Source organism: Symphalangus syndactylus, chromosome 15, assembly GCF_028878055.3.
Source record: "Symphalangus syndactylus isolate Jambi chromosome 15, NHGRI_mSymSyn1-v2.1_pri, whole genome shotgun sequence".
Lineage (NCBI taxonomy): Eukaryota > Metazoa > Chordata > Mammalia > Primates > Hylobatidae > Symphalangus > Symphalangus syndactylus.
This window is the reverse complement of record NC_072437.2, coordinates 72486585-72508118: the sequence shown is the minus strand read 5'-3', so window position 1 is coordinate 72508118 and position 21534 is coordinate 72486585. Positions and strand designations below refer to the sequence as shown.

Here is a 21534-nt window from a genome sequence, read left to right as displayed (position 1 = left end):
AACTCAGCTATTTTTTTCCCTCTAGCACATTAGGGAAAAAGACACAAGTCACAAGATAATCCCACATCACATAAGAAAGCCAAGTTCTGTCTCACTCACCTGTCTTGATCAACAGGGAGGAAAAACCTGTTTGCTGCAGCTACTGGCATCTGGGCCCTTGATTTTGGGTGTGTTGAAATTACAACATGAGTTCTCAGGGTGCCTTCAGTGTACCTGTTTTCTGATTGACGAGAAATGTGTAGGAAGTACTTAGCCGCTAGACTGAAAATCTTCCTTTTCCACTACTGGGAGCATATTCTTTGACACTCTCTAAGAAGGAAATCTGTACCTCCTCTCCTCCACTATTGCTTAAAATTATTTAGTCCATTTTAGTATTTGTCTAATGATGGAAAAATATAGAGACCTATTCAACTGTAAAGGAAAACCTTACATAAAAAGATAAATGCTACAAATTTTAAAAGCAGAATCCCTCATCACTCTATTGGAAGAGCTAAGTTAAGTCCCTGTTTCCATAATGCTTGGGTGCACCAGCAGGATCTGAACTCAGAACATACAAATACAAAAAGCCCTTTCAGCCAAAACATTTGAAACGGACTCTGTGAGGCAGTGGAAACATCCAATGTAAAATGGAACAAAAGCACTAAGGACTGAGTGAGATTGTGTATTCTGATTGCTGCAGAATGAGGGAAAGGAAATTAAATTAGATCTTAACTGAAAGCCCAACACCTGACCAGTTATTTCCCCCTGGCAGCCATAAACCCCTGCTGCCATGTATCAAATACTCCTGGTTTCCCTTGGCTACACCTTACAGCATCTAAGCAACTTGCCTGGCTGGTGGGTCCCTTCTGACTTTTGGGCCCTGGGGCATGTTCTCTTTCTCAAATACTGTTTAATACTTATTTCCCGATCACTCCCGGACTTGATTCTTCTTATGCTACTTATTCCTGCACATCTAATTGACTCTAGTTAAGCATTTCAACTGGGTTTCTGTTATTTGTGCTTTTCTATGTGTTTTTTTTTTTTATTATTATACTTTATGTTCTAAAATAGATGTGTAGAACATGCAGGTTTGTTACATAGGTATACACGTGCCATGGTGGTTTGCTGCACCTATCAACCTGTCATCTACAATAGGTATTTCTCCTAATGCTATCCCTCCCTTTCCCCTCCACCCGCCGACAGGCCCCAGTGTGTGATGTTCCCCTCCCTGTGTCCATATGATCTCATTGTTCAACTCCCACTTATGAGTGAGAACATGCAGTGTTTGGTTTTCTGCTCCTGTGTTAGTTTGCTGAAAATGATGAGTTCCAGCTTTATCCATGTCCCTGCAAAGGACATGAACTCATTCTTTTTTACGGCTGCATAGTATTCCATGGTGTATATGTGCCACATTTTCTTTATCCAGTCTATCATTGATGAGCATTTGGGTTGGTTCCAAGTCTTCACTATTGTGAACAGTGCTGCAATAAACATACATGTGCATGTGTCTTTACAGAATGATTTATAATCCTTTGGGTATATACCCAGTAATGGGATTGCTGGGTCAAATGATATTTCTGGTTCTAGATCCTTGAGGAATTGCTGCATTGTCTTCCACAATCGAGCTAATTTACACTCCCACAAACAGTGTAAAAGTGTTTCTATTTCTCTGTCACCCAGGCTGAGTGCAGTGGCGCAATCTCAGCTCACTGCAACCTCCGTCTCCTGGGTTCAAGCGATTCTCCTGCCTCAGCCTCTTGAGTAGCTGGGATTACAGGCGCCCGCCACCAGGTCTGGCTAATTTTTTTTTGTATTTTTTTTAGTAGAGACGGGGTTTCATCACGTTGGTCAGGCTGGTCTCAAACTCCTGACCTCATGATCCACCTGCCTCGGCCTCCCAAAGGGCTGGGTTTATAGGTGTGAGCCACCACACTCAGTTTCTTTCCTGACTTTTTAATGATCGCCATTCTAACTGGCATGAGATGGTATCTCATGGCGGTTTTGATTTGCATTTCTCTAATGACCAGTGATAATGAGCTTTTTAAAATATGTTTGTTGGTCGCATAAATGTCTTCTTTTGAAAAGTGTCTGTTCATACCCTTCGCCCACATTTTGATGAGGTTGTTTTTTTCTTGGAAGTGTGAGTTCCTTGTAGATTCTGGAGATCAGCCCTTTGTCAGATGGATAGATTGCAAAAATTTTCTCCCATTCTGTAGGTTGCCTGTTCACTCTAATGATAGTTTCTTTTGCTGTGCAGAAGCTCCTTAATTAGATGCCAATTGTCAATTTTGGCTTTTGCTGCAATTGCTTTTGGTGTTTTAGTCATTAAGTCTTTGCACATGCATATATCCTGAATGGTGTTTCCTAGATTTTCTCCTAGGGTTTTTATGGTTTTAGGTCTTATATTTAAATCTTTAATCCATCTTGAGTTAATTTTTGTATAAGGTGTAAGGAAGGGATCCAGTTTCAGTTTTCTGCATGTGGCTAGCCAGTTTTCCCCACACAATTTATTAAATAGGGAATCCTTTCCCCATTGTTTGTTTTTGTCAGGTTTGTCAAAGATCAGATGGTTGTAGATGTGTGGTGTTATTTCTGAGGCCTCTGTTCTGTTCCATTGGTCTATATATCTGTTTTGGCACCAGTACCATGCTGTTTTGGTTACTGCAGCCTTGTAGTACAGTTTGAAGTCAGGTAATGTGATGCCTCTATCTTTGTTCTTTTTGCTTAGGATTGTCTTGGCTATACAGGCTCTTTTTTTGGTTCCATATGAAATTTAAAGTAGTTTTTTCTAATTCTGTGAAGAAAGACAATGGTAGCTTGATGGGAATAGCATTGAATCTATAAATTACTTTGGGCAGTATGGCCATTTTCACGATATTGATTCTTCCTATCCATGAGCATGGAATGTTCTTCCATTTGTTTGTGTCCTCTTTTATTTCCTTGGGCAGTGGTTTGTAGTTCTCCTTGAAGAGCTCCTTCACATCGCTTGTAAGGTGTATTCCTAGGTATTTTATTATCTTTGTAGCAATTGTGAATGGGAGTTCACTCATGATTTGGCTGTTTGTCAGTTATTGGCATATAGGAATGCTTGTGATTTTTGCGCATTGGTTTTGTATCCTGAGACTTTGCTGAAGTTGCTTATCAGCTTAAGGAGTTTTGGGGCTGGGACAATGGGGTTTTCTAAATATACAATCATGTCATCCGCACAGATAATTTGACTTCCTCTCTTCCTATTTGAATACCCTTTATTTATCTTGCCTTATTGCCTTAGCCAGAACTTCCAATACTATGTTGAATAGGAGTGGTGAGAGAGGGCATCCTTGTCTTGTGCCAGTTTTCAAAGGGAATGCTTCCAGCTTTTGCCCATTCAGTATGATATTGGCTGTGGGTTTGTCATAAATAGGTCTTATTATTTTGAGATGCGTTCCATCAATACCTAGTTTATTGAGTGTTTTTAGCATGAAGGGGTGCTGAATTTTATTGAAGGCCTTTTCTGCATCTATTCAGATAATTATGTGGTTTTTGTCATTGGTTCGATGTGATGGATTACATTTATTGATTTGTGTATGCTGAACCAGCCTTGAATCCCAGGGATGAAGCCAACTTGATCACAGTGGATAAGCTTTTTAATGTGCTGCTGGATTCAGTTTGCCAGTATTTTATTGAGGATTTTCACATTGATGTTCATCAGGGATATTGACCTGAAATTTTCTTTTTTTGTCACGTCTCTGCCAGGTTTTGGTATCAGGATGATGCTGGCCTCATAAAATGAGTTAGGGAGGAGTCCCCCTTTTTCTATTGTTTAGAATAGTTTTAGAAGGAATGGTACCAGCTCCTCTTTGTACCTCTGGTAGAATATGGCTGTGAATCCATCTGGTCCTCGGCTTTTTTTGGTTGGTAGGCTATTAACTACTGCCTCAATTTCAGAACTTGTTATTGGTCAATTCAGGGATTCCACTTCTTCCTGGTTTAGTTTTGGGAGGGTGTATGTGTCCAGGAATTTATCCATTTCTTCTAGATTTTCTAGTTTATTTGTGTAGAGGTGTTTATGGTATTCTCTGATGGTAGTTTGTATTTCTGTAGGATCAGTGGTGATATCCCCTTTATCATTTTTTTATTGTCTCTATTTGATTCTTCTCTCTTTTATTCTTTATTAGTCTGGCTAGTGGTCTAACTATTTTGTTAATCTTTTTTAAGAGTCCCATATTTCTTGGAGGCTTTGTTCGTTCCTTTTCATTCTTTTTTCTCTAATCTTGTCTTCATGCTTTATTTCATTAAGTTGATCTTCAATCACTGATATCCTTTCTTCTGCTTGATCGATTCAGCTATTGATACTTGTGTATGCTTCACAAAGTTCTCGTGCTGTGTTTTTCAGCTCCATCAAGTCAAAGGTTCTTCTTTAACCTGGTTATTCTAGTTAGCAGTTCCTGTATCTTTATATCAAGGTTCTTAGCTTCCTTGCATTTGGTTAGAACATGCTCCTTTAGCTCAGCGGGGTTTATTATCCACTTTCTGAAGCCTACTTCTGTCAATCTGTCAAACTCATTCTCGGTCCAGTTTTGTTCCCTTGCTGGCGAGGAGTGGTGACCCTTTGGAGGAGGAGAGGTATTCTGGTTTTGGAATTTTCAGCCTTTTTGTGCTGGTTTTTCCTCACCTTCATGGATTTATCTACCTTTGGTCTTTCACGTTGGTGACCTTCAGATGGGGTTTTTTTGTGGTCATCCTTTTTGTTGATGTTGATGCTACTGCTTTCTGTTTATTAGTCTTCCTTCTAACAGTCAGACCCCTCTTCTGCAGGTCTCTTGGAATTTGCTGGAAGTCCACTCCAGACCGTTTGCCTGCGTATCACCAGCTGAGGCTGCACAGCAGCAAAGATTGCTGCCTGCTCCTTCCTCTGGAAGCTTCCTCCCAGAGGGGCACCTGCCAGATGTCAGCTGCAGCTCTCCTGTATGAGGTGTCTCCCAGTCAGGAGGCATGGGGGTCAGGGACCCACTTGAGGCAGTCTGTCCCTTAGCAGAGCTCGAGTGCTGTGCTGGGTGATCAGCTGCTCTCTTCAGAGCCGGCAGACAGGAACGTTTAAGTCTGCTGAAGCTGTGCCTACAGCTGCCTCTTCCCCCAGGTGCTGTGTCCCAGGGAGATGGGAGTTTTATCTATAAGCCCTTGACTGGGGCTGCTGCCTTTCTTTCAGAGATGCCCTGCCCAGAGAGGATGAATCAAGAGAGGCAGTCTGGCTACAGTGCCTTTGCAGAGCTGTGGTGGGCTCTGCCCAGTTGGAACTTCCTGGCGGCTTTCTTTACACTGTGAGGGGAAAATCCACCTACTCAAGCCTCAGTAATGGCAGAAGCCCCTCCCCCAACCAAGCTCCAGCGTCCCAGGTCAACTTCAGACTGCTGTGCTGGCAGCGAGAATTTCAAGCCAGTGGATCTTAGCTTGTTGAGGTCTGTGGAGGTGGGATCTGCTGAAGCTCGCTAGCTTCAGCCCCCTTTCCAGGAGAAGGAACGGTTCTGTCTTGCCGGCGTGCCAGGTGCCACTGGGGTACGAAAAAAAACTCCTGCAGCTAGCTCAGTGTCTGCCCAAATGGCCACCCAGTTTTGTGCTTGAAACCCAGGGCCCTGGTGGTGTAGGCACCCGAGGGAATCTCCTGGTCTGTGGGTTGCGAAGACCATGGGAAAAGCATAGCATCTGGGCCGAATAGCACCGTCCCTCATGGCACAGTCCCTCATGGCTTCCCTTGGCTAGGGGAGGGAGTTCCCCGACCCCTTGCGCTTCCCGGGTGAGGCGACGCCCTACCCTGCTTCTGCTCGCCCTCTGTGGGCTTCACCCACTGTCTAACCAGTCCCACGGAGATGAAGCGGGTACCTCAGTTGGAAATGCAGAAGTCACTGCCTTCTGCATTGGTCTCACTGGGAGCTGCAGACTGGAGCTGTTCCTATTTGGCCATCTTGCCCCAATTGACCGAGTATGTTATATTTTATTGAGGGCCTTCTGTAACACCTTGCCTGGGTTAGGCACTAGGGAGGTAAAACCATATAATGTAGAAAAAGTAGAGCTATAAAGGACCTTAGAGATTTCCTAGTTCAATCTCTCCATTTTACAGATCAAAGACACCCCAAAGATTAGAGAGTCATCAGTTGAAGGTTGAATGGCTAAGCAAATGGTAACATCAGGAACGAGTATCTTTTCTCTCTTTCCCCTACCCTTCTCCACTCAACATTCTGACGTTGCAAAGGCTGTGAAATTACCTAGGCTCTGAGATGGGATTAAACCAAACAGACCTTGTAGGAAAGGGAGGCTTGATGACTGAGCAGATTGAACTCAGAAGTAGCAATCAAAGGAAATCTGAGTTTCTAGGGTGGCTAGAAGAATGATGGTGCCAAGGATAGAAATAGAGTACGCAGTTTGGGTGAGGGTAGTGTTTTTCACTGACAAATATTTAGAGAGTTTCTACCATGTGACAAATACTGCTAGATGCAGGAAATATAAAAGTGAACGAGGCAGACTTTTGGCCCCTCCCCCAAGATAAGATATTAGGTTTTAAGTGATGAATCCAGTATTGTAGGAGCTTGAAGCTTTGGATAATAGGCCATTCAAGTACAGCTATCCTTTGGAAGCTGCAAACACACAAGTGGAGCTCTAGTGAGAGCTACAAATGCTGAATTGAAGGGCACATGCCAAGGTGAATGATGAAGGCTTGATAGTGGCGACTGGATGCTCTAGGCAGAGGTCTGCAGCTCCCTCCTCGGAAACAACAGGAAGGGCGCTGTATCCCAGGGTGCAGCTAGATCGCAGACCACTCTGTAGACATGCAATCCTTGTACGCAGCTGCAAATCTACCCCTGGGCCTGGCACACAAGAAAGCGTTTGGAATGCAGGTGAGTGCTAGCATGTTAATATCCTTGAATCTGTTGTTATTTCTATAAAGAAGGTAACTCATTACTGAAAACTATTAAAGAAAACAAATTATGCAGCACAATAAGCAAATGATCACAATATTGTGGTACTAGAATTCCAAGGCTAAAAGTAACAGTTGAAAGGACAGTACAGAAAAAATGAGGCCGGGCACGGTGGCTCAAGCCTGTAATCCCAGCACTTTGGGAGGCCAAGGCGGGCGGATGACGAGGTCAGGAGATCGAGACCATCCTGGCTAACACGGTGAAACCCATCTCTACTAAAAATACAAAAAAGTAGCCGGGCGTGTTGGCGGGCGCCTGTAGTCCCAGCTACTCGGGAGGCAGAGCTCGCAGTGAGCCGAGACTGCGCCACTGCACTCCAGCCTGGGGTACAGAGAAAGACTCCGTCTCAAAAAAAAAAAAAACAAAAAAACAGGGTAAGGCACCATTGTGAAGTTAAGACATAGGAGAAAACAACAAATGTGGGATGAAGAAGAACAATCATACAAGTATACTAAAACAGAAGTATAAAACTACAGAAAAATACAAAGAAGAAAGCGTTTCAAGAAGACAGAATGACAAAATGCCACTGATCCTGGTAGGGAGAATGAAAGCCCGTTGCCTGGAATTCACTAGAAGGAAGTGAGGCCCTGGATACAGACCACCTAGAAGACCTATAATCAAGGGAAAATGAAATAAAATAATAGGCCAGGCACGGTGGCTCACACCTATAATCCCAGCACTTTGGGACGCCAAAGTGGGCAGATCACTTGAGGCTAGGAATTTGAGACCAGCCTGGCCAACATGGTGAAACCCCATCTCTACTAAAAATACAAAAATTAGCCGGGTTTGGTGGCGTGTGCCTGCAATCCCAGCTACTCAGGAGGCTAAGGCAGGAGATCGCTTGAACTCTGGGGGTGGAAGTTGCAGTGAGCTGAGACTGCACCATTGCACTCAAGCCTGGGCAACAGAGCGAGACTCCATTTCAAAAAAATAAAAAATTACTGGAAATGTATTATATGCAAAGAGCTATACTAAGTACTTTACATATATTGTCTCTTTTAATACTTCCACTAACCCAGCCATGAAAATATTATTATCCTTACCTTAAAATGAGGAAGTTAGTGCTTAGAAAGTTTAAGTGACTTGCACTGTATTAGCAAGGGAAAAGCTAGGGTTTGATCTGTAATCCATGTTTTCAATCCATACTATATTAGTTATGCAAAAAGGACAGTCAGTCAAATATCCCCTCCTAAAATCTTGTAGACACTTTAAATTTTCTTGAGTCACAATTTGTACATAGCTGCACAAAGGTAATTTCCCACTGGAGTTTAGAAACTTAGTGGGTTGAAGAGGCAGAGCACCTGGACTTAAAATCCTGTTGTTTTTTATACTGGCTGTATGACTTTGAACAAGTTACTTAGCCTCACTGTGTCTTAGTTTCCTCATCTGTAAAATGGAAACTATAGTCTACACTTCATAAGGTTGTTGTGAGGTCTAAATGAGTTTGTACATGTAAACAGAATAACTGTTAAGCTGCAATCATTACCTGGTGTTTAAACCAATTAATGAAGTACATAATACATAATTTAAAACAATTTCCTAAACAAAAACAAAAAATTTTTTTAAATAAAAGAAAACAACTCCCTATATTTAAACGACCAGCCACTCATAGACTCCTCCCTGTCATAAGATTACAACCTAGGAACAGGAAGCTGCTGTTACAGTCATGGATCTCAGTGGAGGCATTAGTACAGAGGAAACACCAAGGGCTTTGGAACTAGACAAACCTGAGTTCACAGTCTAACTCTCAGAGTATTAGCCTTATACATCTGAACAAGTTTCTTCCTATTTGTGTCTTTTACTGTTCCCCATTCTTAGCACACTTTTAGATTTTTTTTTAATTACTCAGTGATGACACGTAATACTCAAATTCAGACTTCCAAATGACAGTTTACTAAGAATAATAATTAAAATTTTTAGCCATGAATGTTGAGTTGGGGGAAAAAAACAAGTACGGAAGAGATTCATATTAAAGTGGGCCCCTTAAACAATTTATATTGATTATTATTTTATTATTTTTATATATTTATCTATTTCTGCATCTGAAATACCACAGTAAGGAAACAGGAAAGTCTTGTTGCTACAGATATTATTTATGGCAATCATAGTATCCATTTAATAGTCAAACCATGCAAATATATCCTGGCAGGAATAAGCATATTTTAAAAATCATTTGAAAAGGAAAACTTATTTTTTTTCTTACTTTTTGAAGCTGATGTGGTATAGATAGGTAAAGCTCTTGCTGCTCTTCTCAAAATTTCTTGTTGTCTTTCTTGGCTGAATTCTTTCTCATAACGTTCCTTTTCAGAATTGGACAAGTAGAACTATAAAAGGAAAGAGGACTATTAAATTTTTTAAATACCATGATGTTAATTATCATGCTCAGAAAAAGTTTTATCTAGAACAGAAAAAGAAAACCAAAAACTATTTTATGAAGACAAAACTTGTCTTCAAACTTAACTGTTAAGCAGATAAATCAAGTACATTTTAACAAAAACTACATACCTTTGGCATATTAAAAAATATTTGCCCTCCACACCAGACGGCAAAGAACATGAACTAAATATTTTTCCATCTTTGTTTTTCACAAATAAAATTAAATTTCTACACAAGAAAGGCTTAATATATAGTCTCCATTAGTAAAAATTTTAGTTGTTTAAAAGTTACTGTCAAGAGATTTTTAATTTTTGGAAGAATGTCCAAAGATTTACTTGCTTTGGGTGAAAGGCTAAATCACAGTCATGGAGTCCCGCAAATTTCTAGCCAAATGTCTCAAGAAGGCCAACGAATCATTATTTTTTTAACCATTTTTAGCTTTTAAAAAGCTAACCAAGAGGACTTACTTTCACCAGAATTATGAAAGATTGTCAAGGCAAGCATAGTTGCCTTTTCAAGGACAGAGTCTTTTATAGAGCTGTTTCTTTTTTTTTTGAGACGGAGTCTCGCTCTGTCACCCAGGCTGGAGTGCAGTGGCGTGATTTCGGCTCACTGCAAGCTCCGCCTCCTGGGTTCACGCCATTCTCCTGCCTCAGCCTCCCGAGTAGCGAGTAGCTGGGACTACAGGCGCCCATCACTATGTCCAGCTAATTTTTTTTTTTTTTTTTTTTTTTTTTTTGTATTTTTAGTAGAGACGAGGTTTCACCGTGTTAGCCAGGATGGTCTCGATCTCCTGACCTCGTGATCCGCCCGCCTCAGCCACTCAAAGTGCTGGGATTATAGGCGTAAGCCACCGCGCCCGGCCTAGAGCTGTTTCTTGTTTTCACTTCTTAGTGTTTGTTCCCATGTGTGGCCACCCTCTGGTTCATTTCTCTTAATAGCATTTTCCCTTCAGAGTACTTGTTTAATTGTTCTTTTCATATGTCATCCTAACATCTCAAGGATCCTAGGTTTTATACCTCCATTTCATTTACCAGGAAATACAGGTTTCTATCAGTCTTTATTTCATAGATTAAAAAAAAAAACTAAGAATGGCTTGAGACTTGTTCTTCATTGTGTTTTATATTTTAATAATATAATTCCTCAATTTTTATTTACTTGTAGGGTTCTGCTTAAAAAGCCCTAAGGAATCCTGACTTTTCATGTTTAAGGAGTATTTGGTCTAGTTGCTAACTCAAATACCAAAATGTCTCCTCCTCTTGCTGCACCATCATTGCTAACGGTATTAGCTTAACAACACGGTATTCTGCTATGAACAAGGCAATAGCTTGGCATAGTAGAGAGAGCTCTGAGTTGAGGAAATTATGATTCTAAGAGACTTATGCAATTTTCTAAGATTGCAGAACTACTGGCAGAGCCAACAGTAAAATACAGGTCTTCTGTGTTCTACTCTGGTACATTTTCCTCAATATTACAATGTAAAATAAATGTTTTTGCTTTTTATAGATTGTTACTCTAACCTGACTAAAACACCATACTTTAGGAGACAGAAGAGTCTATTTAGATTACCTAGCTCAGCTTCCACAATCAAATTGTGATGGGACAAGAAACCCCTAAATTACTTATGGGGGACAAGAAGCAACATGGACAGATGAACAGGACAGTAAGAGGTCAGGAAAGACTCACATAATCTTAAAGATGAAAAAGTCTTAAAGACAATGGAGGTCCCTTATCTAATCTTCCATCACAAGTAGGGGTCTTCAGATATTTCTGACAGATTGGGCCCCTCTTGAATGCTTTCAGAGAAATATTTTTCTATTTTGCAAGATGGCATGTTCTCTTTTAAGATAATTTTAACTTGTTAGAAAATTCTTTCCTGACATGATGTGTCTCTTACATATTCATAGTAGAGTATAAAAATCACATGGTAACATGTTAAATATATTTGAATAGAAGATGTTCTGATCAAATTTTACAGATTCCTTACAAAACTTCAACAGATTTCCCTGGGCTGTCCTATTCCTAGTCTGCAGTAGTGTCCCAGGCCTCAAGCCTCTCTACTGCTACTCAACATCATTACTTTTCCTTAAGAATGAAGGTTATGGACCGGGCGCAGTGGCTCACGCTTATAATCCCAGCACTTTGGGAGGCCGAAACAGGTGGATCACAAGGTCAGGAATTCAAGACCAGCCTGGCCAACATGGTGAAACCCCATCTCTACTAAAAAAATACAAAAATTAGCTGGGTGTGGTGGCACACTTCTGTAGTCCCAGTTACTCGGGAGGCTGAGGCAGGAGAATTGCTTGAACCCGGGAGGTGGAGGTTGCAGTGAGCCGAGGTCACACCACTACACTCCAGCCTGGTGACAGAGTGAGACTCCATCTCAAAAAAAAAAAAAAGAATGAACGTTATAAAATTATGAAAAGATTAAACCAAATGAAAATTTCAAGAGGCATCAGAATTTTAGATGAGGAATGGAACAAAACAAAAATTCAAACAGATTGTAATTTTGAATTAGTACTACAAGTTTGTCTTTTTATTCAAAACTAGTGAACAGAATTCAAACTATAAAATGCTATTATTGTCTTAAATTCAGTATTCAGACAGTTCTATTTAAATATATATTAAATGCCAATTAAGAGTGAGGTGTTGTCCCAGATATCAGAGATCCAAAGATGAATAAAAACAACCCTCGCCTTCAAAAAGTATTATTTCTATAGTCTAGTAAGAGAGCCATATAAAGAAAGAATTACAAAATACGAATCAGCATAAAGTACAACATTAATAATATATTACAAGGTATGATAAAAGCTCCCTTGGGAGGTGGTGGGAGATATCAATGAAAGTTTCTTGAAGGCAGTGTACCTAAGTTTTGAAAGATAAACAGGAATCTTTCAGGAAGACAGAGAAGAAAAGAAAATCTTGGCAAAGGGAACAGCATACAGAAAGCACAAGGATGTGAAAATAGTACAGTATATTCAGCTCAATACACTGCTTGAGTATAGAGTTCCATGAAGAAGCAATGAAGATTAAATTAGTAAGATTTCGTTCATGAAGGGATTTGGTGTACCATGCAAATGAACATGAGCTTTATCTTATAGCTAATTGGCAAACTCTGTAGGATTATAGTCAGGGAAGGGATGGGACCATATTTTCTTTTTAGAAAAGATGACACTTGGTGATGGGAGATGCCTATCAGCTATTCACATGCTGCCTTTTCCTCACCATTTCTTCATTTAAGTCTTTATCAATCTGCCTGTTATATACGAGGTCTGATTCTAAGTACTGGGGTACAGGAATAAACAACAAAGATTTTTCCTAGAAAAAGCTTAGTGGAAGAGATACTTATAAAGGTCTCAGCTTAAATGCCACTTCCTCGGAGATTTATTTGACTATACTATCTAAAGGAGCTCTTTCTTCCAGAAAGTAGCTTTTACTTTGTTATATTCTATCATATTACCGTGTTATTTTTCTAAATTTATCACAATTTATAATTATTTTATTTGTTTACTATCTGTCTCTACCTTTAAGCCTAGCACAGTCTGATATCTGGTGGGTGGTCAAGAAGTACTTGACTGAAACAATGAAAAAAGAAAAGATACCCCACCTGTATTTATAACTAAACTTCCTTAAAGATTTATAGTTTTTGCTTTTTATTACTATTATTATTATTTTTGAGACAGAGTTTCGCTCTCGTTGCCCAGGCTGGAATGCAACGGCGAAATCTTGGCTTACTGCATCCTCTGCCTCCCGAGTTCAAGCAATTCTCCTGCCTCAGCCTCCTAAGCAGCTGGGATTACAGGAGCACGCCACCACGCCCGGCTAATTTTGTATTTTTAGTAGAGATGGGGTTTCACCACCATGTTGGTCAGGCTGGTCTCGAACTCCTGACCTCAGGTGATCCACCTGCCTCGGCCTCCCAAAGTGCTAGGATTATAGGCGTGAGCCACCACGTCTGGCCCTAGCTTTTGCTTCTCAACCCAATCAATTCCCCTAGACCTAGATCTCCAAGCATTGTTCTAACCTCTGAGCTGACCGAATCCTTCTAATAAAAGCTGTGAGTATGGTGTTATATTAGCACCAACCTCTGAGCTGACAGAATCCTCCTTTAACAAAGCTGTGAGCTTGGTATTACATTAGCACCAAACTCACAGCTTTGTAATTGCTTATACAGGCCTACCTCAGTCAGCACACTGTAAGCTCAGTGACAAAGAGAATCTTAAATTCCTGTTCTTGGTTGTCCCTAGAGCTTAGCTTAGCTGGCCCATGAAGATTTAATAATTAATTCATTTAAGAGTTACTGAAAATCCACTATGTGCCAGATAGTGTGGGAAGGGATATAGTGAAGAATGCAACGTAAATATCCCTGCCCTCACAAAATTTAAAATTTAATAATGTGATGCATATTAGTAAACAGGCAATTACAATACCAGATGATAAGTTCTCTGACAGGGCAAATGGAGCATGCCACAGCAAGGTCACTGGATACAGGCTTGGGCAGTCAGATGACCTTATAGGAGTAGGGGAGAATGAAGGAGAAGTTGATGTAAAAGCTTAAGCTCTGGGCTGAATGGTAACTGGATGCAATATGCTAGAACCACCACCAAAAAAAAACACAACATTTTGATGGTACTTATTAGGTGCTAAGCATTCTTCTGAGCCCTTTATATAGACTATTAACTCCATATATTATCTATTATTAATTATATAGATTGCTAATTTGCTCAATTCTTATAGCTATCCTATGAGATGGGTACTAATATCACCCTCACTTTACAGAGGAAAGATCAACTAAGGAAAGTCTCCAAAGTCACACAGCTAACACAGCTAGTAGGCTGCAGAAGTATGAGCTGAACCTGAGCAGTTTTAGTCCAGAGTGGTACTGTTGTTGTTGTCTGAGACAGGGTCTCACTCTGCTGCCTGGGCTGGAGTGCAGTGGCATGACCACGGCTCACTGCAGGCTCAACCTCCCTGGGCTCAGTGATCCTCCCACCTCAGCCTCCCGAGTAGCTGGGACTACAGATGCAGGCCACCATGCCCAGCTAATTTTTTTTATTCTTTGTAGAGATGGGGTTTTCTACATTGCCAAGGCTGATGTCAAAGTCCTGGGCTAAAGTGATCTGCCTGCCTGCCTTGGCCTTCCAAAGTGCTGGATTACAGGCATAAGCCACCACGCCTGGCCTGCATTCTTAACCTCTACATTATACTGCTTCTCAAAAGTACTACCAATTATTTTTCTTATTCTATTTCTTATTTCCTGAAATGAGAATTATTTACTTTTTACACATGCTATGTTTTCAATAGTCATCACTACTAGTAATTGATTAAATAAAATTAAGTCCTTTTCAATTTCAAGATTAAGAAAGGGATAGTTTGTAACATAACTTTAAGGGTTGACTAATTAGTAACAAATGCCTGATGAATATATTTGAAGCAACACTAAAGTTGGACTTATGGTTTACTTTACCTTTTAAAACAAAAGCATCTAATAGAAAAAGCAGGCAAAAGGCTGTATGGCATTACTTGCTAATGTTAAATGTATATATACTAGTTCTACTCCTAGGCATCTACCCAAAAGAACTACATATATACTATCCAAGAGACATGCACTAGAATGTTTACGGCAACCCTATTTGTAACAGCTCTAAGCTGGAGGCTACCCACATGCTCATCAACAGTAGACCGAGTAAATAAATTGTGTTACATACTACAACTGAATACTAAACAATAATGAGAATGAATGATCTGCAACTATATGTAACACAGGTGAATCTTACAAATAGAATGTTAATGAAAGAAGCCACACACACACATATGACTATGACTATACACATACACACACTACTATAAAACTCCATTTATATTTAATACAAAAAACAGGCAAAACTAATCTATGCTGTTAGAAGGCAAGAGAGTGGCTTCTTATTAAGTGGATGACTGAAAGGAAGCATCGGGGGTTGATGGGGTTCTGGTAATGTTCTGTTTCTTGAATTGGGTGGTAGTTACACAGGTGTGTACACATATGCATACTTTTTGGATATATGTTCTTCACTGCAAAGTTAAATAAAAGTTGACACTATTTTTAAACATATGGTCGATAATTTTTAATGATTTTGATAAATTTAACACAAAGGGAAACGATTACATTATCATCATCATCTAATATTTGAGTCCTAACAACGTGGCAGGTACACTACTATTTTAAAAGCTTAGGCCGGGTGTGATGGCTCAAGCCTGTAATCCCAGCACTTTGGAAGGCTGAGGCAGGTGGATAACCCAAGGCCAGGAGTTCAAGACCAGCCTGACCAACATGGGGAAATCCCGTCTCTACTAAAAATACAAAAATTAGCCAGGCATGTTGGTGCGTGCCTGTAATCCCAGCTACTCAGGAGGCTGAGGCAGGAGAATCGCTTGAACCTGGGAGGCGGAGGTTGCAGTGAGCCAAGATCGCGCCATTGTACTCCAGCCTGGGTAACAAGAGCGAAAACTCCATCTCAATAAATAAATAAATAAATAAATACATGCATGTTTTAACTGAATAAATCTCACAATCTTTACAAACATCCTGATGAGACAGGCACAATTGTTAGTTCCATTTTTTGGTAAGAAAACTGCAGCTTGGAGAGATTAAATTGTTAGAGCAAAAGATCAAACTCTAACTCTAGAGAATGTATTCTTAACCACCTTGCTATATGAAATTTTCGGTGAAGGAAGAATTCAGTCAGCTATGGCGAGGTAAGAGAGACATACTGGTCATAATAGCTACTCCACATAAATGTTTACCTACATTATTTTCCAAATGGAACCTCCAATTAGAAGAAACACTAGTCATATTAAAGTGCAGCAAGCAATAGCCTAGACAATTTGTTTCCATCACAAAACTTTCTTTAATTGCAGCATATCTGTTCATGCCTGAGAAAATATAAATGTTGAGAGTTTCTAAAAAATAAACTCTACTTTCCTAACTCAATTCTGTTCCTTAAGACTTTTTATTCCAGTAATATAAAGTATGTCTCTAAGGAAACATAGCATGGCAGAAAAGTAGTAAGCATTTCTATACCGCTGAACTTTGACTCTGCTATGTCAGTGGACTGTATCTGAGAATAAGCTGATGACTCACATTCACAGTACAGAGCAACCAAGCAGTTTTATGAATGGAAACAGAACACATGCATTATGTAAAGTTTTAACAAAGGTAACACAAGGGAAAAAAATTCCATAATCAGTTAAAACATTTGGTAATTTACCAACATTAAATTTACCTCTTTGGAGGGGGAAGCGGGAGATGTGAAAATTGTCATCCAATAGGACCATACAAACATAACAAAGAACAGATGGAAAGCCACAAGGTAAACAACGGTCTTTCCTGGTAAATAAAAACAAATAACAGTTCATTGAATCCAGGTGAAAACAGCAAAAAGCATTACATTAAAACACAATAATTGGGTCAGGAGGCCGAATCCAATAAACGATTAAATTAAAATGTACTGAAACATCAAATATATAAACTTTACTTGCATGAGGAAACATTACTAGATATGAAGAAATATTCTGTTCCTATATTTAAGGATTATCAGTCTGGTTTATAAGATGAGATTTAAGATGAGATTTGATTGTATTAAATTGCTGAAGATTTAAGCTAAAACACTTTCTTCACTCACTGTATTTCAAGTTCTCCAAAAGTTCATTTTAAATGACTTAAAATTATTTAAAACAGAATCTATTACTATGAACATTAAATCCAAGCAACTGTCAACTGAAAGTAAATAAAATAAGTTACCATCACCACAAATGATGAATACATCTGAATAACTCATTCCCTGTATTGTTCAGAAAAAGTACCCTAAATTTCATTCCCCTGTTCAATACAGGCTAACAAGAAAAAGTTTTGGCCATTTTGAATATCTAACATAACTGTTTCGCAAGTAGATTAATGTAACATTCCAACATATTTCAAAAGCTTTTTGTTGTATTCTACATATTTCAAAGAAGCAGTACTGATTTCTTTAAGAAGCAAGAACTATCTACCAGATGCTTAAACTCTTTTTCAGTTTGTAATGCAGCATCATAAACCCACTGAAGATAACAAATACAGACAAGTCTGAAATTCTACTGATTTTTAAAGTTCAGATAAAATGGTCTGAAATTCTACTCATTTTTAAAGTTCAGATAAAATGCTACTCCTTCCACAAAGGTCTTTTCTGTTACTTTCAGAATTCATTACTTCTTCATATTGCACTCTCCAAATAATTTGCTTAGATTTCAATTAAAGTACTTATTTCAGTAAAGTTAGCTGCTTAATACTGATGAAGTAATACATGCAAAACACTTAGAAGAATGCCTGGCACACAATAAATCCTCAATAAATACTGACTCTTAATATTACTATTAGTCTTATCCAGGTATTTTAATTATTTTCTGCAAAATTTGGTCTTTTTTGTGCATTCCCTATATCAGTGTTTCTCAATTTTAAGAAGTGATAAAGTGTTCACTGGTCTGCGCTGAAAAAAAAAAAAAAAGAAAAGAAAGACCAAGAACAATGTAAGGAAGCTTTTGTAAAAGCTAACATGTATTCAGTTTGAAGTACTGTCCTTCCTTCGGTCTGAGGTTTATTTTCCTTTGTTTTTGGTTTAAAAATTGCTTGTACTTTTCAAATAAAATAATAATAATAATTTGACAACCCTGTTGCAACCCAACCTTTTCTTTTGAAATTGTATTGGGTTCATGCCTGATCTCAGAGAACAGAAACTGCAGTCACACAGTTGACCAATGCAGAAACCCAGGCCTGAAATGACTCCTTGTATCTCACAGCTTATCAGTACAAATACTAATTCTAGCTCCTAAAATTTCTCTCCAAGTGAACTCATTACTATTTTCATTATTTTTCAATAATTTCAAAATAATTATCATTATTTTTCAATAATTTCAAAATAATTATCATTATTTTTCAATAATTTCAAAATAATTATCATTATTTTCACTGCCAGTGCATAGTTCATAAATTGTTGCCTATGTTCTTTGGATTGCTGCAAAAGCCAATTGGTCTCCTTGCTTCCAATCCATCTCAGTGGTTGATGTAAAATATGCTGCTCATAGTTTCTTTTCCCTCTCGGCTGTGGAATTCCTAAGAAATAATTCCAACCTCATGACCAGTGCACCCTAGTAAAACCGTGGGACTATTGAGTCACCATATTTGACTATAGGTACTCAAATCACCATTCCTATGTACTGAAAGCCAACTAGAAGGCATATAATCTATACCTTATTTCTAACCCTCACAGTAAGTCTTCTTAGGTATTATTCCAGTTTACAGATGTAAACAGTGAGGCTCAGAGAATTTAATACTTTGCCCAACGTCCAGTTATTAAATGATGAAGCCAGAATTCAAACCCGTATCTGTTTGACAAAAATCCAAGGTTCTTTTCACTATGTCCTAGCTAAAATTATAGTTTCCTCCACGTTTTAAACCATCATCTTAATGGTCATATTCTACTTCTAAGCCAGTATCTGATGCCAAGATAAAATCGTAACCCTAACTTCCATTTTCAAATGTGCTCTTTTTGTTTCCACTAACATTGATTGTCATACATATTAAAAACTGGTTTCTCAAAATCTGCTTTCTCTATCCTGTCAGTTCCCTTCAGGTTGAACCCCATGGTGTACCCAATGGACTCAGTATCATTGCTTTGGCCAGGTGCAGTGGCTCGCGCCTGTATTCCCAGCACTTTGGGAGGCTGGGGCGGGCGGATCACTTGAGGTCAGGAGTTCAAGACCAGCCTGGCCAAAATAGTAGAACTCCATCTCTACTAATACAAAAAATTAGCTGGGCGTAGTGGTGCACACTTGTAATCTCAGCTACTTGGTAGGCTGAGGTGGGAGGATCGCCTAAACCTGGGAGGCAAAGGTGGCAGTGAGCCGAGATCGTGCCACTGCACTCTAGCCTGAGTGACAGAGGGAGACTCCATCTCAAAAAAAAAGAAAAAGAAAAAATATATATATGTATATTTTATATATTATATATAATTGCTTCATTTGTTTTTCCTTTGGAAAAGCATGCAAGAACTTAGTTTCCTACTGCTATGATAACACTGAGACCATTTAACAACCCTGCAATGTTATCTTCACTTTGCTTACTTCCTTTATAAATATTTTTGCCTAGACCCCATATTAAATCAAGCTTGTTGTTCCTCATCTATACACTATCGTATAACTTTGAGATAGATGGTAACTTTGAGATACTTTAAATGTAAAAACAATATACTCTTCATAGTTTTAAAAACATTTAATATAATTTTAGAATATTTTCTTTCTTCATGAAAACAAAAGGAAATGGTTTTGCTTAAAAATATATTCTGTTAAAAAACAGATAAAATAAAGCTCTTAACACAAGACCTAGAATATAGTAAGTACTTAAAAGATGTTATCATTAAATTATAATGAGTAAAGAATAACAGAAAACAATGCTTTTCACTAAATTCAAATTAATGTGATTATCAATAGGCAAACTTCTGGTTACATATACATGCTATTAAACCACTGGTTACAAGTAATATAGGAAGTAAAATCATAGTTAACTGAGAAAATTCAATCAAAGTTGAAAGAAAAACCTGAAACCTATATACCAAACTCTGTGTTCAAAAGTTCAAACATCACCCGTAACTGAATTTAAAAACAAACAAGCTAACAACAACAAAAGACTGTATTGAAAGACTCTTTGGCCAGGCAACATGGCTCACGCCTGTAATCCCAGCACCTTGGGAGGCCGAGGTGGGCGGATCACGAGGTCAGGAGATCGAGACCATCCTGACTAACACAGTAAAACCCCGTCTCTACTAAAAAAATACAAAAAATTAGCCGGACGTGGTGGCGGGCGCCTGTAGTCCCAGCTACTCAGGAGGCTAAGGCAGGAGAATGGCGTGAACCTGGGAGGTGGAGCTTGCAGTGAGCCAAGATCGCCACTGCACTCCAGCCTGGGCAACAGAGCAAGACTCTGTCTCAAAAAAAAAAAAAAAGACTCTTTGAGAGACACGGTAAAAATAGCCCCAAGAGATAATGATATAAGTTAAAAGTTCTTTTATAAGAACTTCTGAAATTCTTTGCTTTCTATATCTGTGCTTCCAACATACAGGAAACATTTTTGATTTAAAGAAAGAAAATAAGCCAACCAAGATTGAGTCTGCATTTATTCTGTTACCGAGAAATTAAATTTAAAGGTAATTTAAGATTTACATACTTAATGCCTAATTGTCTCCAGTAAGAGGAATTACTATTTATTAATAATTTCTAACTGTTCAAGTATTTTAGAAATCCTCTGGAGTTTTGTATGTCCAATTAAATTTTGTTTAAATTTAATTTCAACAGACTTATGAAATTTGCTTTTATCCCAGTGAAATTTTGAGAAATGATTTCTCCCTCTAGGCACTATCTTTTTTACTTAGTTGTTATAAAAACTTTAGCTTCCTTAAACTGGTAATGCAATTTACACATTTACAGTCTGGTTATTTTCTTAAATATCTCTGCATTGTAAAGTGCGATTTTAACAAATACCTAAACGAGAACCATCAATAAAATTCAGACATCATGAAAGCAGAATTGTCTCCTCAACGTAGCTAGAACTCATATTAAAAAAATCTAAATAAAAAGTTTTGAAGAACATATGAGACAGAAATAGCTATATAAATACACAAACAAGTTTGGGTACTAGGTGTTGCACAAAATAATGTCTACTTTAATTTACATAAATAACACAAAATGAGAACACATGAAATGTCTTGGTCTGGAAATAACCCCATTACTAGATCTCCTTTTAATTACTTAAAATGTAAAGATAGGGATTTTATTTCTAAAAAACAAAAACACATGCATTTATCACTAAGTAAAAAGTATGTTCCAGTTAAAATATCATTAAGCATTAAACTTAAATTGAAACTAAAAGTACCTTACCATTTTCTTCATTTCCAAAAATAGTAACTAGAATAGAAGAAAAAATAGTGAATAAATATACTTTAAACATTTTGTACGTAAGTTTTATTTCAGGTTGAATATTCATCTTAATATCATTTTCAAAAAAATAAACTTTAGTTATAAATTGTAGACACTAATTCAAAGTCAAAATTGCACTTAAAAAACTCCAAAACCATTCAAATGCTAAAATCCAAATTCTTTATCATTAACACTACAGTCACACTAAATGTTTTCAGAACTTTATTAATTTTAAGTGTATCAA

The 21534-nt window shown here is 38.3% G+C and overlaps 1 protein-coding gene across 7 annotated transcripts in view; it reads right to left on the bottom strand.

The window, feature by feature from the left end:
* Window positions 1-21534, bottom strand: part of ZDHHC20 (zinc finger DHHC-type palmitoyltransferase 20) — an 86949-nt gene that overhangs the window by 32060 nt on the left and 33355 nt on the right. For all 7 annotated transcript variants that reach the window (XR_008651471.2, XM_063619029.1, XM_063619030.1 and 4 more), the window contains exons 2-4: window positions 21252-21278; window positions 16571-16674; window positions 9136-9256 (exon numbers count right to left, since the gene is read on the bottom strand). Coding sequence is in view for 6 of the 7 variants with exons in the window: in XM_063619029.1 (XP_063475099.1) it covers window positions 9136-9256; window positions 16571-16674; window positions 21252-21278 (252 nt within the window). In the remaining variant the exon portion in view is untranslated. The remainder of the gene's footprint in view (window positions 1-9135; window positions 9257-16570; window positions 16675-21251; window positions 21279-21534) is intronic.